This window comes from Apteryx mantelli, chromosome 10 (genome assembly GCF_036417845.1).
Source record: "Apteryx mantelli isolate bAptMan1 chromosome 10, bAptMan1.hap1, whole genome shotgun sequence".
Lineage (NCBI taxonomy): Eukaryota > Metazoa > Chordata > Aves > Apterygiformes > Apterygidae > Apteryx > Apteryx mantelli.
The window spans coordinates 7,385,001-7,404,326 of NC_089987.1; the positions used below are offsets into that span (position 1 = coordinate 7,385,001).

At 39.4% G+C, this 19,326-nt stretch overlaps 1 protein-coding gene across 9 annotated transcripts in view; it reads right to left on the minus strand.

The window, feature by feature from the left end:
• Window positions 1-19,326, minus strand: part of WWOX (WW domain containing oxidoreductase) — a 524,615-nt gene that overhangs the window by 292,435 nt on the left and 212,854 nt on the right. For 2 of the 9 annotated variants that reach the window (XM_067302449.1, XM_013941162.2), the window contains exon 9: window positions 17,414-17,497. The exons of the other annotated variants lie outside the window; for them this stretch is intronic. In XM_067302449.1, coding sequence (XP_067158550.1) covers window positions 17,429-17,497 — 69 coding nt within the window. In that variant the 3' untranslated portion in view covers window positions 17,414-17,428. The remainder of the gene's footprint in view (window positions 1-17,413; window positions 17,498-19,326) is intronic. 9 annotated transcript variants of the gene reach the window in all.

Genomic DNA, 19,326 nt, shown 5'->3' on the forward strand with positions numbered 1-19,326 from the left:
CTTCATCCCTGCAGCCCTCGGGAATGCATGAACAGATATCTACGGGTGCCCGGCCTCTGCCTCCGCACGTGCATCCCGAGTGCATTGGCAGCACGGGAGACACGACGGGGAAGCGCAGTGAGGCTCCTCACCAAAGCCTGTCCCGAGCACACGCTCTGTCGCCGAGCTGCGCGTGGGAAAGCAGGCCTCATCTTCCACGCTCTCCGGCCAACATCCTTCAGAAGAGATTCATGTTTCTGACACTAGCTCCCCCCAAAGCAGAGGGCCCTGGCTAAAGTCTCAGGCTGTCGCTTAGCTCTCACAGCTAAGAAACGCTATTGCAGCAAAAACCTGCTTTACTCTTCAGAAACTGTTTAAAGGCACCTCCTTCACACCATGTAGGAGGAACTGCAAACCTGATTTATTCAGCTTAAAACAAGCTGCCATAGACATGGTTTAGGAGTTTTGCCTCCCAGCCCTGATGGTATGACTAGGGGAAACGGGCCAGGGTGACCTATCACTGGTGTTGCCAGACCTGCCAACACTTTTGGGTCTGAAAGGAGTAGGTCCATCCTGGTTTGTGCATTGGACCCTCTGTTTACATGGTCATTGAGCATATGTGGAAAATAGTGCCTGCATTTCAGGATGCCTGGATGAGGTACATCACAGCCCAAAGCAGTAAAGTAGCAGGCTACTGCTTTAAAAAATAACCAACTGCCAGAACTGGTAAGTCTGCCCTGCCATCCCATCACCTAAAAGCCATGAGGGATGTCTTAAAAGCTCATGAGATTGACCCCAAGTACATAACATAATAAATGAATAGAAGTCAGCTGGTCTGAGCTCTAAACTCCTCTAACCCATGTTTAATGTGCTCAGGTGATACGTCTGCTGTTAACTCTCCTGAAGTTGAGTAAGAGTGTTTTGGCCTGCTCAGAGAGTCCTGGCAGGACTTCTGCCAGGAGCAGATCTGCCTGGTTGGTCCTTCCCCAACCTTGGTGAGATTGGTCCTGGTAAGATTTCTTCCCATGCAACCGGCTTCAGACCTCTCAAATTCATTATCCACAAAGAAATCACAAGAGTTGTCAAGAACAGCCAAGGCCATCCATCCCCTGCTGCTTAAAGGGCCTCCTGGGCTGTAGATGTCCAGGGGTCACTTCAAGGAGCCGTCCTCTTACTCTGTCTTATTAAGGCTGAATTAACAACTGGCTCGAGAATCAGGAAGTTGTAAAGTTGGGGTAAGAACATTTCTGCATTTCTCGTCCCGTTTCTGGAGGAAAGCCAGAGGCTCAGAAGCAGCTTGACTAGGACAAAGGCATCGTAGTGACAAGCGCTGTTAACAGAAGTCAGTGGCAAAGTGATTTTAGTGAGATGGGAACTGAGCTCTCTCTTAGGCCATACTTCAGCACGGAGCAGCCAGCCCAGGAACAGTAGCTGTCGTTCTCTGCATAGGCAATGGCACCAAGGACTTTTCGGGGCAGGAAGGAGAGTTGCTGCCTTTACACATGAGAATTAGAAATGGTCTATATACTAAAATCTGACCACAACGATCAGCAGCATTTCTTCTATTAGTACATAAATATATGATGTGAGCTTCCCGGAGACTTAATATCTGTGAAAGGAAATAGACCCCAGGTCTACTGAGAATAGGAAAGAATTTCTGAATTTGGCCCATGGCAAGTTACTGTATGATATTACTTATTTTACTTCCCTTTGTAACAGTTCACTAAAATTCTGCTGTGCGATCCATAATCGGCTTTGAAAAGTGTAATTCTGTTCAGGAAGCTAAGCCATGGGTAGCAGATAACAAAAAGAAAGAAAGAAAATTCACAAATTAGTTCCCAGTGTAAGTGGTGAACTCCCTCTTACTCAGGCTTGATTAATTTGAGATGTGCACCATCCCAGTCCTTGGAAGAGCAACCTTACAAATCTCCTCTCTCACAAAACAAAGGCTGCTCACTGAAGTGTTCAGGTACTCGGTTACATTCAACACAAGCTAATTCACTTATCTTCAACAAGTGGGCTATTGATTTTTTGCCTGATTTCTAAGCTGCCCGGGGCTTTCTGAACTACAACAATAGCATCCTGCATTAAAAAAAAAAGGGGGGGGGAGAGGAATGCAGTGGAAAATATCCCTTTGCTCATCAGTAATTAGGATGACTTCATGTTTGCTGAGTTCTGTCAGTATATTCAGCATAGACATGATCTAAGAAGCTTTCACAAACCTATTTCACCTGTCTCTGCTATATAACTTAATACCATAAACTGAATTCCACTTCTTTCTGGTCTGAAAATATTGCAGATCATTTTTCTCCATCACAAGAAACTGCACAGTTGCTAGGAGTCATTTGCTAATTGTGCCAGCAGCTACCAGCAGTCTCCCGGGGTCACGCCGACGGGCTCATGTGACTCTTACGCTTACCACGTACAGTCAAGAACGAAACGGCACGTGACTTAGGCAATTTCTGTAAAAATTAAATTAAAAAATAGATTTTAACACATAAGTCACATCTCCTATTAAATGCAAATGAACTCCACTACATTCTGTAATAAACAATTCAGTCTTTTACAAGTTTATGCATGAAAGTTGTGTTGTTGCTTTTGCCCCTGCCGGCGCTCAAAAAGGATGAAATGCATATTCGCAATTTCAGGGCTTACATACACATGAACTGTAGGAAAATTCACAGTTTTTGAATAAGCTAGATGAGCTTTGTGTATTTGAAAGATGAAATATGTTTGTGTGAGTATTTTTTGACCTTTTGGTATCTGAGCTTTAGGATACACTTCGCCTATATTTTAGTAAGCTGTTGTCAGTGCAGGTCATGTGCTGCTATTATAAAGCTCTTAATAGAAAATGAACTTAATTTGCAGAATAAAGCCTTAATAAAGTTGACTGGATATTGTATTGCTAAAAACAGATTTATAGATAAAGCTGGTCTTGTAAGCCAATATTCTGTAATTAAAGTAATTTTCCTTTAAGTAAGAATAACCTTAAACAGTAGATTATCATTTTGAGAGATGGGTTCCTACACAGGTGAAACAGAGTCATTTTAATCCGAATTCTGCCTGCCAAGGATGAAACCCCAAGCATAACCCTTAGTCATAAAGCACAGTGGACTAACTGGTGGAAGTGTCAGGGATCTTGCAAGCCGGGCTTTTCCTTACCCTTTCTCACTGACAGAATACCTTATTTTCTCCAATTTTTCCTCCCTTCAGTCCACCACCTAAAGTGCAATATTCCTGGGAATCTCTATACAAACGAGGCCAATTGTATATATTATATTATATATCAGGTGTGTGTGTGGGGGGGGTGTCTGGTTTTGTTCCTAGCTATATGCTCCCAGTCTCCAGATTGGGAATCTCCTGGTCCATCCACTGGGAACTGAGTGTGCTCTGCGGTGTCGCACGGAGACCACCGCACTGGTGAGGTCCATCTACTGCGGGGGCTGTCCCCACAGCTGTCCCCCACGGCATTTAGAGCCTTAAGGCACACGAAGGGGAGTGCAAAAAGGACAGTCTCTTCACTTGCACAGCTTTCCTGCCAGTTTGCTAGCTCTGCTCTGCGCCCACCTCCTTCCAATGCCTCTTAAAATGCACATTTTCCAAACAAGCAGCACAAAAGAAGAGCGTGTATACCCTGCTGGTCCGTGGGTGAAGATGCCAGGAACTCATGCCACTAATGCCACCACAAAGACAGGCTTGAGCTGCAGCAGGGCACGATCCCACCCCTGTCCAGGCAAGACCTGAAGGTGGGGGGAGGCCTCTGTCAACTGTAACGCAGTGCAGGTGAAGATATATCCCTTGCTCCCTTTGTCAAACTGACACACACGCATATTTCAATCTATACTTCATGGTTAAAATTGATCCTAGAGAGGGGATATGTGGCTTGATCAAACTTGTGTAGGGCTGAATCAAACAGGATTGATGACAAAAAAAAAAAGGAAGCTTTTCTTGTGATAAAGGAGATTGAAGACTTGAAGACATGAAGCCATGGCAAAAAAAAAAGCTGTAATGCAACCAGTTCGGCATAAATAAGCACAATATCCCTAAAAACAGCAAACAAATAAATAAACACACACACACACACACACACTGGAAATATGAACACATGTATTTTCAATTTCTGCCCTACTGTGCCAACTGTTAGCACACAACCCTGTGCCTGCAGAGGGAGGGGTGTGCGTGTGTGTGTGTACACGCATGTGCATGCACACTTGCATCTTTTAAGACCTAACAAGCTCTGCTCATTTAGAATAAAGTTCAGTAATAAACAGAACCTTATGTGTGATGGGTTTTTTGGAGTAGGGAGCCAAAATAAATGTGATTCAATGGTATTTGTTACATTTGATCAGGGATAAAAAGGTAAAATCCAATACCGTACAAGTACTACAATGGAAGTACTGTATTTAGATGAAATTTAATATAGAAAAATGACTGCTTTTATTTATCCCTGTGTAGTCATAACATGATGCTAACTGGATCATAATTTTGGCATTATAAAGGATCTGACCAGACAACCAGCAGGTTGTTAGCTTGGCAAATAATAATAAATCCAGTGAATATTTCAGAGCCAACATTCATATATTCCTGCTAGCAAAGACTCCCCTTCCCAAAAACCTTTTGCGTATCAAATCACACCTTTATATTATCACACATCTGAGCCTTAAAAGATAAGTTTAAGAATACATTCTATAACAAAGACTTATTCTGACAGCAATTTGAATAACTGCCATAAGTGAAAACCAGGGCTGCCAATCCAGTTTCACTACTCTTGCTGTCATAAATTTGCTTGCTTTAGCTTCTTCTGCCACCAAACTACACTTGGCTGTTTTTTGATGGTCATTTTGCATTTTCACAGCCAAAGAAAACGATTAGTCTAAATCATAAAAAGACCAAAACACTGGTGTAAAAAAGTCACCTCACACTGGTTCTGGACCTAAGAAAAGATGTGCTTGTCTGGGCTAGGATTCGGAAAGCGGAATCCTCTCCTTCGAAGATAAGGATGGGTTGCTCAACTACTGCTGAAAGTCTGCCCCGAGGAGTGGGTTGCAATGGGGCTAGTTTGCTGTCTACAAATTCATGGGGACGTTGCTCGAAGCCTGGCAGTGCCCGGCTCCTGCCTCCTTCAGCCAGGTTACAGTTTTGCCTCCATCTCGGTCAGAAAGCAGATGAGCACATTAGATGCTTGGCACAAGTGTAAATGTTATAGCACTATATATTATTTGTCCTTTTGTCGGGATCTCTTATCCTAGAAGTCTAAGTCTATTAATCAGCGGCCTGAGTTCTAATTGAGTTATAAAAATGTGAGTTAGACACGTGTGTCTAAACAGTATGGATTCTGGCAAAATAAAAAACATAAGATGCTCTTCGATCCATTATTGCCCACAAATGCAGGAAAAGACATTAAAAAGTCAACATTTGCCAACAATATACCACAGACATTTCCTGTAATATATATACAGAGAAAACTAGAGTAATCTGAGATTCTGATCTGTATAAACCATTGAAAAAATGTTTTATTAACGGCATCTATAGCGTGCCCCAAAAAAGACAAAAAAATGAGATGAAATAATGTCCCTTGAAGGGCTAAAAATGTTACACAGAGATAGTTTAGGCAATCATTGAAGACTAGATAGTAAAACTCAATGAGGAACCTTAGCACTCCTAATCTATCATTCAAAAAAAAAAAAAAAATCAAACCCAAATCACCCCCTTGCCAAAATCAAACCCAAATCAATCTCATGCAAGAATCTTTGCTCCAATTACATATGCAGTCAAATGAACCAGATTTGAACACTGGGCAGGCGAAGTGTTTGTGCAGTTTAAGGGAACAAATGATACTCTGATTCTGGAAATCGAGAACAAGGACTCACCGCTCTCTCCTCGTCCTTCCCTTCAGGGCAAACGCAAGCCCAGGCAACAAAGGTGCCACTGGGAAACGGTGCCACTTTGAAACCCATATCTCATTTTCAAAAGTGACTCAAGCATTTGGAAGTATCACTGAAATTTGGTAAGATTTAGGAATTTGGTTGTTAAACTAGGAGTTAGGCTCCTAACAGACTTAGGCGTTAGGTACCATTGGCTATATTTTCAAAGGTGTTTGGAAACTTCAAAAGGAAGATATGTGCCCACTGGGGTTTTCAAAAACATACAAGCAGCGCAGTGGCCCAACATCCTGGGCTGCTTGAATTTTGTTTTGAAAATCATGAGGTACTTATCTACAGCTTCAAATGCCTAAATCACTTATTTGATAACATAGTATCTAATAATTTTACTATACTCGCTCGTTCTGCTCTTTGAAAGAACAGTGAAAGCCCTACGAGAATCAGACTAGCAGACGACTGCTTTCTGGGTCTTGCACTGTAGTTCAAGGAACTGTCAAATAGACCCTCTTTATCCTTCCACCTATGCTAACATGCTGGTTATTTGTGCAAATTACAAAAACAGGCTGTTAAGTTAATAACAAGTTTTACAAAACAGTACTAACTTTAATGGTATGCTATAAAATGAAAACTCTGAGTTTCCTGGTATTAGAAAGATAAAGCCTCTAAACAGGCTTCCTCTCTGGCTCTTAATCAACGTTTAGTTAATGCAGCTAATGCTGCAAATTTATACAGCAAAGTGAAACATGCAATGTTTTTTTCTAATAAACGGCTGAATCACATGGCAAAGCACAGCATGGCAGCTCAAACACAGCAATATACCCAAGAGCTGATATCTGCATAGTCTAATACACCCAGCATTAATGTCACCTTTCTCTACTTTTCCACAGAGAAAATCACTTAACGTCAGTTAACAAAACCCTTACTATCTAGCTATCTCAGGCCTTTGTTCTTCCAAAGAAAGAACTGCTGCTGAGCATTATTCCAGTTTGCAACTTTCCTCATGATTTTTTCATCCTATTCTTATTAGAGTATTAATGCACCCCCGTGCTTTACATTACGCACGTCTACGCTATGAAGTCTGTGTAATGAATTGAGGATTTCTGTTTAACGCTCTACTTTTCCCCGCTCCCTAGTTACACAGATGTCAGGTAGTGCTATACTACAACCTTTGGACTGGCTGATCCACGGCTGTAGGATACAGGGAAATGGCAGATTTCCAACTCGCAGCTCCTCAGAACAAGGATGGGATTTTGTTTCTGATTCGTGCAGGGCATACATGCAGCCAGGATGCAACAGAACTCCTTAGCCCAACAGCAACCTTCATAATGTATGGTTAAAAATCATTTTTACCAGAGATAATTTATTGAATATTTTGGAAAGGAACAATATAAAAGCCAGCATTTAGTCTTTTTTTTCCCCTGCAAGTCATTTGGCTAAATGAGAATATCACATTGGTAGTGTAGTTGAACATATATATATATATATAAAACCAATGGGTATTACAGACAGAAAATACAATCCGCAAGCCCATCTCATGAGATGGAAAAACTCTACCCTCCCAAGAAGCACAAGGAATATTTAAAAAAACACAAGGACATTTTGAGTGAAAACCTATTAACAAAAACAATGCCAAGATCCCACACTCTTTAAGATTTACAAGGAGTCAGGGAAATTCTGTTTTCAGTAAGGTGACTTCATACTGAAGAAAAGAGATGGAGAAATGACTACTAAAAATGTTGACATGCACACATACGCACATACCCTCCACCTCACAACATAACTGTTTGTTGGGGGGAAAGGGACTGCCTTGATACCCCCCTTCGCTTAAAAGAAATCATTATTAAAGCGGAGCTATGTAGTATACCAACAGGTGACATTCTCCAGTGAGGTGAAAATTGTTTATAGTTCTCTCAAGTCTGAGTGATTGCTTGCAGGTCTTCCCCAAGATGACTAGCTCATGAATCATCTTTGAGCCTATATTCCACAAAAATCAAGATGATGAGCGTAACGGAGAAACAAAGGATAATTAAGGTCGCAAGTGGACACCTGGGGGTCGGACTGGATAGCTTCATGAATGCAGAATTTTGTATATTTTTCTTCATCATTTTATTTAATTTGGGCTTCACCTTCGGTGAAAGCTGAAGCACCAGACTAGATTTTGAACTCCGTGTTTCCATGTTCCAGCCCTGCTTTTTCTGCGACAGGCTTCCCAAAGGCAGGATCCGCCGTGCACGGATGGCGCGCAGGCAAAGCGGATGAACCGTCCATCACTGAGCAGGTTAATACTGCTAAAGTGATTCAACTTTAGTGTGACTTGTTTTTTAACCCACACTTCAGGAGGCGTCTACGTGGCATCTAATATGTATGAGGCACTATACACTATACAGCGCGCATTTTAAAAAGCTATTCCTTGTATAAGTTAAAACCTACAGTACATTTTTAACCAGTTCCTGAGTATTTCTAAAAGGAAATGTTTTCTGTTTCCAAGCCAGAACTGGTCATTTCTTCTACAGAATATGATGTTTGAAAATCAGTTCTTCCTATTATAGATTTCTCCCTCAGCTTGTAGAAAATCCATGATTCCCTAAACATTGGTCTTTGAAAGCACATTGACTAAAATCTTCATGCCTAATTCATGAAGTGTAGTCTGGAGATTAGTGGAGCTGGACATAGACCAGGAATACTTTATCATATTCTAATAAGCAGAGGCTGAAAATTGCATTTCTAAAGCTACAGTATTAAAGGGCACACTGCAAAACATGACCCAAACATAACTCGGTAGTTCTACACTGTCTGTAAAGGCTTTGATATGATAAAGTATGCTGACGAGGGGAATAAACACAACTAGAAATTTCTGTATTTAAGAAGAGGGTGAAAAAACAGCAAACACTCCATGTATATATCAAAGCATATATTGCATATTATAAACTCATATAATGTCATCTCAATGGAACAACCCCTGTACTATTATCGATTATTTGAACACACCATGGAACATCATTGCAGTAACATAAAATTAGGCTTTTGCAGCAAATGTAACAGTAAAAAAGGCTAGTAAAAATAGTCTACAAGGCTAATGTAATCATTACCATAAAACTCTTAATGACATCATATCATATAATACACCAGAAAAATGTGAAAATTAAAGCTACTGTAGGAGAAACATGAATATTTTGACTAATGGTGTTTCTGTCATTTAAAAAGTAAATTACTCACCATCCCTTTTTGTTTGATTGGACTTTTTTGTTATAACATACTAGATTTAAAAATGAATGCTAAATACCAAGGTTCCTAATTCCCCCACAGCAGGATCCGTGGGTGGTAGAAGACCCTGGAAAGGATCTTCTCACATAATAGATTTTTCTGCTCATGTAGGAGGGTGACAGTGTCCACCTCTCCATGGGAATATCTTTCCGCTCATCATGGGAGCACATTATAGTGTCAGAATCTGTTCTGGGAAAGAGACTGGCACTGAACAGCCCTGGGTCAGGGAAGTACCACAAAATGTACGGGAAAGAAAGACAATACCCTAGAGCAGTACACTATTTTCATATCTTTTCCACCTTCTGACGCAAGAGCAGAGCTAGCAGAACAATTCCACTCCTCCAAGAGGGAGGATGGTTTTCAAAATGAATCCATGGCCTACCACACTTGGAAAAACTCCATTCTTAACAAAAAGATACGGGATAATTACAAAAGTCAATTAAAAACTACTTGGTGCTACTAGTACCCAGCAATGGGAGAACAGCAGAAGAAGGTTTTATTTTAGGAAGCCATGGTTTGCTAATAGAGATTACTGAGCAACAACCATGGTTATTTCCCACCCTATGTAAAAGGGAGACCAATTATCTAGAAACCGAAGCTTGGTCGGTACAGTAAAACCACATATTGTTGAAGACAAAAGAGAGAAAGTTTTTTAAAGGCACTTAAGGACATGGCCGAGACTTTTTTTTTTTTTTTTTAAGTGGCTGCTATCACATAGAATAGTGAAAGAACGCATCGAAAATAATAGGAGCATAAAATGTTTAACAGTGAAATCATCTGACTATTTGGCATCACTGACATATGTCTGTTAGACAACAACGTCAATACTGCAAATCCTGCTATCAGGGCTATTGTTCAGGCAAGTACAATTTTTAGTAGTGTGTCATACAGAATGATTATGCAGGCTTACAATTGCCGCTTGCTTCCCCAGCCCCTTTTGTGGATATCCCAGACATGTATCATAACTCACTTTAGACAATGATTCAGTCTCTATTTGTTTCCCTGAAAAAAACAGTGAACTTCTGGTCACCCAGAGATACAGATCTTTTCATGTCCATTTACTTCATTACCTCTTTTCAAAGTAGTCATCAGTACTCATCGGGCTCTGATGCTTTGAAAGACGTACTAAATCCATTAGTGAATAAAGTAAGACTAAATTACAAAATAATAGAGGTCCTGGACACCTATATGAAAGCAATGTTTGAGATATGGAACAACAACAAAATCAGCAGAAATATACTTCACACAGTGGATAAATACTCCAGTTGCAAAGCTAGCTGGTCTTTCACAAAAATGCCTCTTGCAGCGTTCCATGAGTAATCTCTGATATTGCTAACCTCCATTTTCAGAAGAAGGTGCGTCTGCAGCTACCTTGGTGCTCAAAATATCAGCGAAATGCATGCAATTTTGTCTGCAAATCAGAAGCACGAGCTGCTCTTCCTGCTTGCCATACTTTGCGAGGGAAGACAATTGGCTCCCATCTGTTGTACTCACTGCTATGGGATTTTCTTCTGCTGCTCTGGTTTGCCTGGTCAGTACCAAATTTATTTTTGCTGCTTTTGGCATTGTGGAATGTATTGAAATCCAGAACTGCATAGCATACAAGTCTGCAGCATGTAAGGCTGCTTTTTAATGCCAGAACAGAATTTACACTCAAATGTACTACTGCTACTCTTTTGTTTCTTGCTGAAACCTTCCAGAAACTTTCTTTTTATAAACTGTGCAAGACAGGGAAAGAAACAGCAACCATTTAAGTAGAAATATTATTTTTCTTCCCTATTTTTCCATCTGAGATGATACTGGTATTTTTGTTCAAGTTGTCACATGAATTAATTCATATAAGAAAAAAAAATTTACATTTATTTAAGTAGGACAGAAGACTTTATGCTAGTGAAAAGCATGAAAAACAAAAAAACAGTCCTAATTTTACCACCCTTCTCTTGAATTTCATCTCAGGAGGTGCCTGCAAAGAGGCTAAAAATGACCACCATCTCCCAAGAATATTTTACTGAAACACTGAGAAAGTTCATAATGATCACTATTATGTATAAAAAAGTAAGGTTAAATAGTGTGAGGCTACCCACACTTCCTGAATATTTCTCTGGTATCCCTGCCAGAAAATTTATAATATTTCCAGTTCCTATGCCTTTTCCCTGTTTCTTCACATCTTAAAACTTCCATAGAAGTCCAGCCCTACTTAGAAACAAAGCACTGTCTCCAGATCTGGCCACTTGACCTGGTCCTGGGAAATTTAGAGATGAAGCAAGATGTTGCTGCCTGTTTCTGTTGAACAGGTGCCATTTTCTGTAATATTTGGTAGCTGCTCATAACACAGGAAATCAGGTTGGGCAAGGCATGAAAAATAACTCACCTATAAACCAATAACTAAGTAGCACAAACTGACAAAATAAGAAAATTATCAGTACCTATGTTCATAGCAGTTGGCTGTTGTTACCGACACCTAGTATCTGATTACCTTTTGCTCTTTATCTGTGGCTTTAAGATGGGATTTCAGCAAGTGACCCACTGAATTTTCCCAGAAATGAAGACCAACTTAAAAAAAAAAAAAAACAGATGTCCCTCTGGAGTGTAAGGCTTTGCTATATGACCTTTATTTTCCGTTTTAGCAGTGGTCACGGTACACACACAACCTGAAAAGGCAGGGCATCTGTATTAAGCAAAAATGAACAGAAAGAACAAAGGACTGTTTGGTCAGAGCTGCAAGACTTTGAATGAGTGAAAACCATCAGTCACAGTGACCAACAGACCCTGGCAGTATAAACAAGGTAGAAATGATAGTCAATAAAATCACAATTAGGTACATTGAGTGTCAGCATTCCTGTGTGCTCACAATCAAGGAAATCAATAACTAACACTGAAAATTCTCCACTACTTGCTTTCATTTTATATTTTCTACTTAATTTTTTATTTGGCTTCTCCAGCTGATTCCACTAAGAATATCTTTAATAAAAAGCAGGTCCGATTACCGACTACGGTGCAATTGCAACCAAGTGCAAGAGAACTAGGTGGGCCTGCTGGTTACTTTTCAAATTAATTTGGAAGGGGTTAAAAACAACAGGTTTGCAAATAAGCTAAAAGAGATTGGACACTCTTCCTCATGCCCGATCAGTTTACAGAAAGGATACTGTATAAGCTAGCAGCCATTACCACTCAAAAGCTCCTCCCCATTGAATAATCCTTGGCATTGGGAACTTGCAGAGAACAAATCTATCTGCTAAAAAGTCAGAAGTGACTGTTAAATGGCGTGTCTTATAGTTATTGATCCTCCACCAATGACAAAAATAGCTTGAATATATCATAGGAAGAACAGAATGTCCCCATTTAACTTAAAGAGTAATCTTTTCTTGCTTTATCGTCATGTGAAAATTATAAAAGCATGTCTAGAAACAACAACCAAAACCTAAGTCTCATGTGTATTTCCAGTTTCACATAATACTTGTCTCTTTCCAGGTTACCTTCTCATTTTGCCTCTATCATCCCTGCCATTTCAGCTTTTCTGGATATTTCACAACTTGCCCAGCCCTTAAGTTTGCACAGTTTTTATCCCAGTTGGCAACTACTCTGGGCTTTTATTATTATTATGAATTTATGGAATCATAGAAAGGCAAGAGACATAGATGAGGTTGCAAAGAGTTCACTGAAAAACAGCTGTAACTAACTCCTCCTTAAATTACAGCAACATCAACACAGCGATTCTGCTGGCATAATTTGCTTTAGTCCAAGGCCCAAGTTAATATTCAGGATGTAGGTTCAGAAGGGTTCCTCTGCTGTTCATCACTCTTACAGTCAAGCCACCTCTCATGACCAACAACAGCCGAAACTCACCCGAAAGGCAACAACAGTCACATTTCCAGGAAGACAATTCTCCCTTGGCTTTTTGCAGGCCAGCGCAGAGCTCCTCTCTGAACGCTCTCCAAGCATGCCTATATCCAAAAGAGCTCCAGCATCTCTGCAGTTCACCAGGAATGTGTACAACTGTATGGGGTAGTTTACTGAAAAACAGCTCTCTTAATAATTCCTCAATATGAACTTCTGGGCATTTTCATATAGACCCACACATGAATCACACTGATGATTTAGTTAGGGTAACAGTATGCCAACAAACACACGCTTTCTTACTGCATCTTTTAAATTTACTGGTTTCATTCCTATAATGATAGAGAGCACAAACTTCTCTATGTCTCCTAATTCTACACATCCATCATTCACAGATGTATCAAGGAACACTTCTCCCAGTGTACAAAGGTCTAAGTGTTGAAAATGGATTACTTTAGGTAGAATGCACCCTTCATCACCAAAGAATGAAAAATTGTCAGCTGCTTTGATACATATTCAGGTATATTAACAGTGTATATGTACCACCCACTTACAAAATACTGCTTCATATCTTTTGGAAATACATTATCCTAGTCAGTTCTGGAGAGAAATTGTACCTTATTTAAGCAAATGCAAGTAAATGTACATAAAAGACAGAAGGTAATAATTTGAATGGTGAGTTCCTCTACTTTAGGCTACTTTACACTTGTATGAGGAAGAGGCTTTGGCAGAAGTTTTGCAACGCAGTATAGACCAAGAAGTGCCCTGTGTTTTGCATGAAGATACAATCTTTAATCTTTATATAAACAGAAGATATCATCCATGATAAATGCCCTTCTTTATCTGTGACATTTTCCTCTTGCTGTTTTCCATACATAATAGGTTACGAATCACATAACATATGCAAAGAAAAAATAGTATTTTGTCTGTTCATAGTAATGAGACAAAGTGAATGATTCTTATAATGGCATTTTAGAGCTTACTTCCAGTATAATCAATAAGACAGTTATTTTGAAAGATTCACGTAAGGTTAGAATCAATTATGAATGGAAAGGAAAATGAGAAAGGGGGGAATATGGCGTTTGCGATGTGTTTGTTTGAGAGTTGTATTTTTTTCCATCTTACCAGACTCCCCCAAGTGATGCAGCATGGCTGAACTACGCAGTAAATGTTTCTGCACAATTATTCTCCATCCAAATGGGTCAGCCTGGTAACTTAAAAGTGAGCATACTTATTTCTAAAACACATCTACTGCGTTCTCTGTGAATCCTAGAAGTTAAGGATATTACTGTTTTTAAGCCGCTTTACATATTACACTACGGTGAAATATAGGTTTTGCTAAGGAGGAGCTTAACTTCTCTGATTTCACACTCCTGAAAAATATATTACTAAAACTTTGTGTACCAAAGTACACACAAATAAAAAAGGGGAATATATAGAGGGAAATAAAAACTTAGCAGAAATAAGAACTGAAACTCAAAACAACCACCAGAATAAAGAAATCTTAATTTTAAAAGCATTTCTTTATCCTGAGAGCATGCTGTGGTAGTGGAGGAGGGGGAAAAGGAGCTCCCACTGAACTGAGTGTAAATGAAACAACAGAGATGTCATTAAAAGTTTTCCAAATAGCAATTTATCCTTGGGGTGGCTGGCGGGAGAGAGACAAGGGGGAGAGCAAGTCATTTTATGTGGTTGTTCTCCACTCTCGAGCTCTGCTTTTACGGTCAGATCTGGTTTCTTTTTAGAACAATGAAGGAAAAGTGGGTACAAAGAAGGACGCAGGAAGTAAAAGCAAACCGTAGAAAAACGAAGCTCCTCTTTCAGGTTGCTGCCGTCCGTCTGTTACAAACGCCCCACATGAACCTCCTACCATGTGCAGTTACCGTTTGGCCACATGGCTCATGCTCCCTAGTAATTAAAGCAGACTTCGATCATACCATTGCTTGGGTCAAAATGGGTACATTTTGACACAAATTTCTAAATTTTATCCATCTGTTTCATCCATTTTGGATATTTTATGATTTCAAACAGGAGACGGTTCTGCATTTCCCAGTTCGGGCAGCCTTCCTTCTTCAGCCCCCAGTGCTCTCACAGTGTTAGAAATTGTATCTCCTCGAGTAGAGGGCCAAGTAGCTAATGCTTGCAGGAATTACTTTTCTAGACTATTCTTTTTTTCTTTCTTTCTTTTTCTTTTCTTTTTTCTGTAAGAAAATAACCTTAATTTTAATGACGACACATAAGGCGTTCATATCCAAATCACAGTTCTGTCTAAAATATTTGACCTGAAAAACTGCAGTTCCAGATTCCATCAGAGCCACACTGAGGAACTGACCTTCTACAATACTCTGAATTTTCTTACTTTTGCTAAGGATATTAGAAATAAGAATAGCAGCTGGAATTATGGTTCCTGAAAGAAAAAATTGAAAGTTCCCATTCCCATGTTTTCATGGAAAAATCTGTTTCACAAACCAACTGACATAGACCCAACGGCACTGGTGTAGCTTCACACAGTAAAGAACAACTAAAAACATGTTATGGACTTCCTATTATCTTTCATAAGAGTATCCACTTTGAAAACAGGATGGTTTCTGGACTAGTGCTAGATTTTAACTTTAACAGTGTTGCTCCCAGTCCAGAGCAACTCTTAACAAAACACAGAGGTACACAGGATCAACATAAGTGAGATCAAAATCTGGGCCTTATCTAACAATTTTTACATTGCATATTCAAATGATGAGTTAAAATGAATCCAACTGGGTACTTTTCGTCATGTCATAACAGCAAAATTTTGATTCAAATTTAGAACTATTTTACATCTCCCCAAAATTAATGAAGTATTTTGTAGGCAGAAAAAATAGCCAATGCCTTAGTTAAGTTCTGCATTAGCAAAATGTGCACTAAAATCTTCAGGATTACCACTAACTAAGGAAAAAATGCAGATGGAAGGACCAAATGATAATGCCTTCATCCCTCAATAAGTTTTATAATAAGACTAAAAAAGTACATGTCAGAGTAGAACATGACCATCTCTTTTGAACCCTTTCTACTTGACTCTTGTCCCTGAGCCTTTTACACATGCAAGATACTATCCACACTCGCAAGTGGGAGGACCTTTATTTGCAATGAGAATCACCCATAACTGCACAGCTATAAGAGCTGCTGTTTAATAAAAGTATCAAATATCACAATACCCACAATGCAGCTTTAAGACTTAGCAATATCAGAGTCATAAAACGTCGTCTGTTCACAGACATTTCAACACACTGTTTACGCTCAGACTTCTTCCTCTGCACAATTCTTTGCAACCCCAGAGATAGATTGTGATAGAAAATTTCTGGCAGTTTGGTCTCCTGATACATGTCTTTTTAGTAAATTATCTCCGTATGCCTCTTAAAGGAATATATGATCTATAATTCCAGTGTGAGTGGAAACATTTCTGCATTTTACCATGAGGTTTTATATCACATTAACAACACAAACATGCAAGATTTATTCCTTTCCTGATTCCTTTTCGTGCAACTTCTCACAATCCTTTAGCTGCTTTGGCATTAACTACTAAAATGCTAGAATGACAACCATGTCATGGAGCAACTTGGATGAAGTATAGTTTATCCTACGTTGCGCAAATGCCTCCCTGACAGCATTTCCAGGATGAACTGAGACCTCAGAGGACTTTCACCAATGTCAAAAGAACGCTTGTGTGGAGAAGACACAATACACCTCCTCTCTGCTGGGTGATGAGACACTAACCAGCTTTACTCCTGATAAGATGCTTTACCTGAGGTATTCAATTACATCTCTACAGACTGTGTTGAAGGAGTATTTAAAGTCTGCTTTGCCCTTGACTCTTGATTCTGCATGTCAAAAACACTTAACTCAAACCCTTTTGGATTACCAATACTGCATTAAGTTCATTGACTTCTGCACCAGATTATCAAGGACCAGAAGAACTGATATCACACACAGAGATATTGATGCCGTTTTAAAATTAGACAAAACCAGCACAGCTTTATACATTTTTCTAATTTGGGGAGGGCGGTGGGGGAGGGAATAAACAACTCTCTCATGCAACCTGCAATCAAATAGTTTATGGAACTCTCCCCTGAAACTACTATTAAAATTCAGAAATTTAGTGAAACAGATCTTCAAGAAGCTGCTCTTTTTTGAGAATTTCTGGTTTATGAAACCAGAGAGCTGTCCACACTAATCTACAGCTCCCCTTGCTGGGTCAGGTGCTGAACTGCATTCAAGCAGTGGCAGGAAATTAATTTCTACAACCTAATAAATTATTTGATGCATTTAGATTTACAAAACGCCATACACATCTGCTCTTCTGCACAATAAGCCCCTTTATTGCTCACACTGCTTAGAGGTGGGACTTCCCCAGTGTGAGACAAATTTCAGACGCTGCGACTGAAGAGATGATATCGTCAAAAGACAAAAACACCTACCAGTTTCCTTTGGCCTTATAAGCTTCTGCAGACCTTCTTGATTATCAAAGAGTATCCTCGCTTTTCTTCCTTCTCCCTCCCACTCTGAAAGATGTCAATGAACAGACTGTTATTCTGAACAGTGATGAATGAGGCTCAAAACCTGTTAACAGCGTTACCCCAAAGCATACCCAGTCCTTGCTCTCTTACTAGAAATGAGTATGCCATAGCACATTTTGTTCAGGCAACCTGCAAAATTATCATTTTAAGCTCTTTAAGAAAAGTACGTATCGTTACTGTTTGCCAACTCTATGGGCTTTTTTTATTTTAACAATACTTAGATATGTCAGTAAACCTGACTTGTCTGCCAAGTACCTTAATTCTTTCATCGGCTACTCAGATGTGTCCATAAACATGCTGTGAAGGCTTTTCTTTCTTGAAATGTCTTAATATTTTTCTGAATAAAGAATAAAATATACTCCATAACTCTGCCACCTGATCTCTAAAGCAACACCAATTCCTTAGATGATTCAACATATTTCTCATTGCAAACCCAAAAAACTGAGAGCAGTTACTTGAACACCATCCAATCATGTTTGGAGGGAATTCCATCCATAGAAATACCTTTTTTTCCCTTGATTTTTTGGTTGCAAGTTGCATTTTCAGGTAGTTCAGAGAGCCACCTATGCTTTTGTCCTCACAAGTTTACCTATGTTGTCTTGAGATCCCTGTGATGATACAACAGAGAATACTATGGCTGGAGTGTAAATCCTGCTGCAATGGTTTAACGGCTGCTCCCCGGGTTTGACGCAAGCATGAGAGCGCAATTTTATCAACAATCCCTTCAAGTCTCCTTACACAGTAAAACATGTTATGCAACATGTATTCATGGAAAGAACTTGCAGCTTATTTGTACCAACATGTTGTTCGGCCTTTGCATCAACCAGTATGGATACACACACGGACACGTGCACAATACACATTGCTACAGATGATTAAAAAAAAAAGAGTCTTACCAAGGGAAAATAAAAACATATGCAACCATATCTTCTAATGACTATTTTCATCTGAAAACCTGGAAGTATGATACAACTTTCTGGTTAAAAACTGTGCATACAAACTAGACATAATCATGATTAGTTGTTTGAAGAAAAAGCATTTCTGTTTTGCTTTCTCTTCAATCACTTTGTGCTCCTGTCATTGAAATAATTGTTACAACTGACTTCAAGAGAGATAGAAAAGCAAAAAGAAAACAAGTATACGTAAGTCGACGAATAACCAAATAAAAATATAGCTCTATTTTTTATATGCCTCTGACACTTTTGACCATGTATCGACCATTTCTGACCATTCTGCTCAGACTAAATCAATCAATAAGTCACTCACCCAGAATGTAAAACTGTAAATTTTTTACTCCTATGAAATTGATAATTCAGGATAGGATGAGAAGACGATGATACGGCTATAAACTCATAGTATTGATATCAACAAAGCAGTGTCACCTAATCACACTGGACCTATAACTACTAACTTAAGAATTATTACTGCTTCTAGCAAAATAAATATTTTTAAAATGTTTTCATACTCAAAGGTAAATTTGACATATTTGTCAATTTTCAAAGGCGTCTGGAGTGATTAGATTTAGGGGTCAGTCACGTTAAGGTCAATGTGAGACCACAGATTTTACTTTCAAATTAAGAAGAAGAAAAATGATAAGCAAAACTTCACCCCCCCACCCCCCACCCCCCAAAAGTGACTGCTTGGTATAGGGACTTGTGAAGTTAGTCTGTCACCCACTGAAACAGATCCCCATTTACCAGACATAATTCTTCTGACAAATAACCTTGACAGGTAAAGGTAAAGCACGTAGACAATTTACTGCTATTACAAACTTCTTCAAACTGTGTGCCAACACTCATCCTCTTCAAAATAAA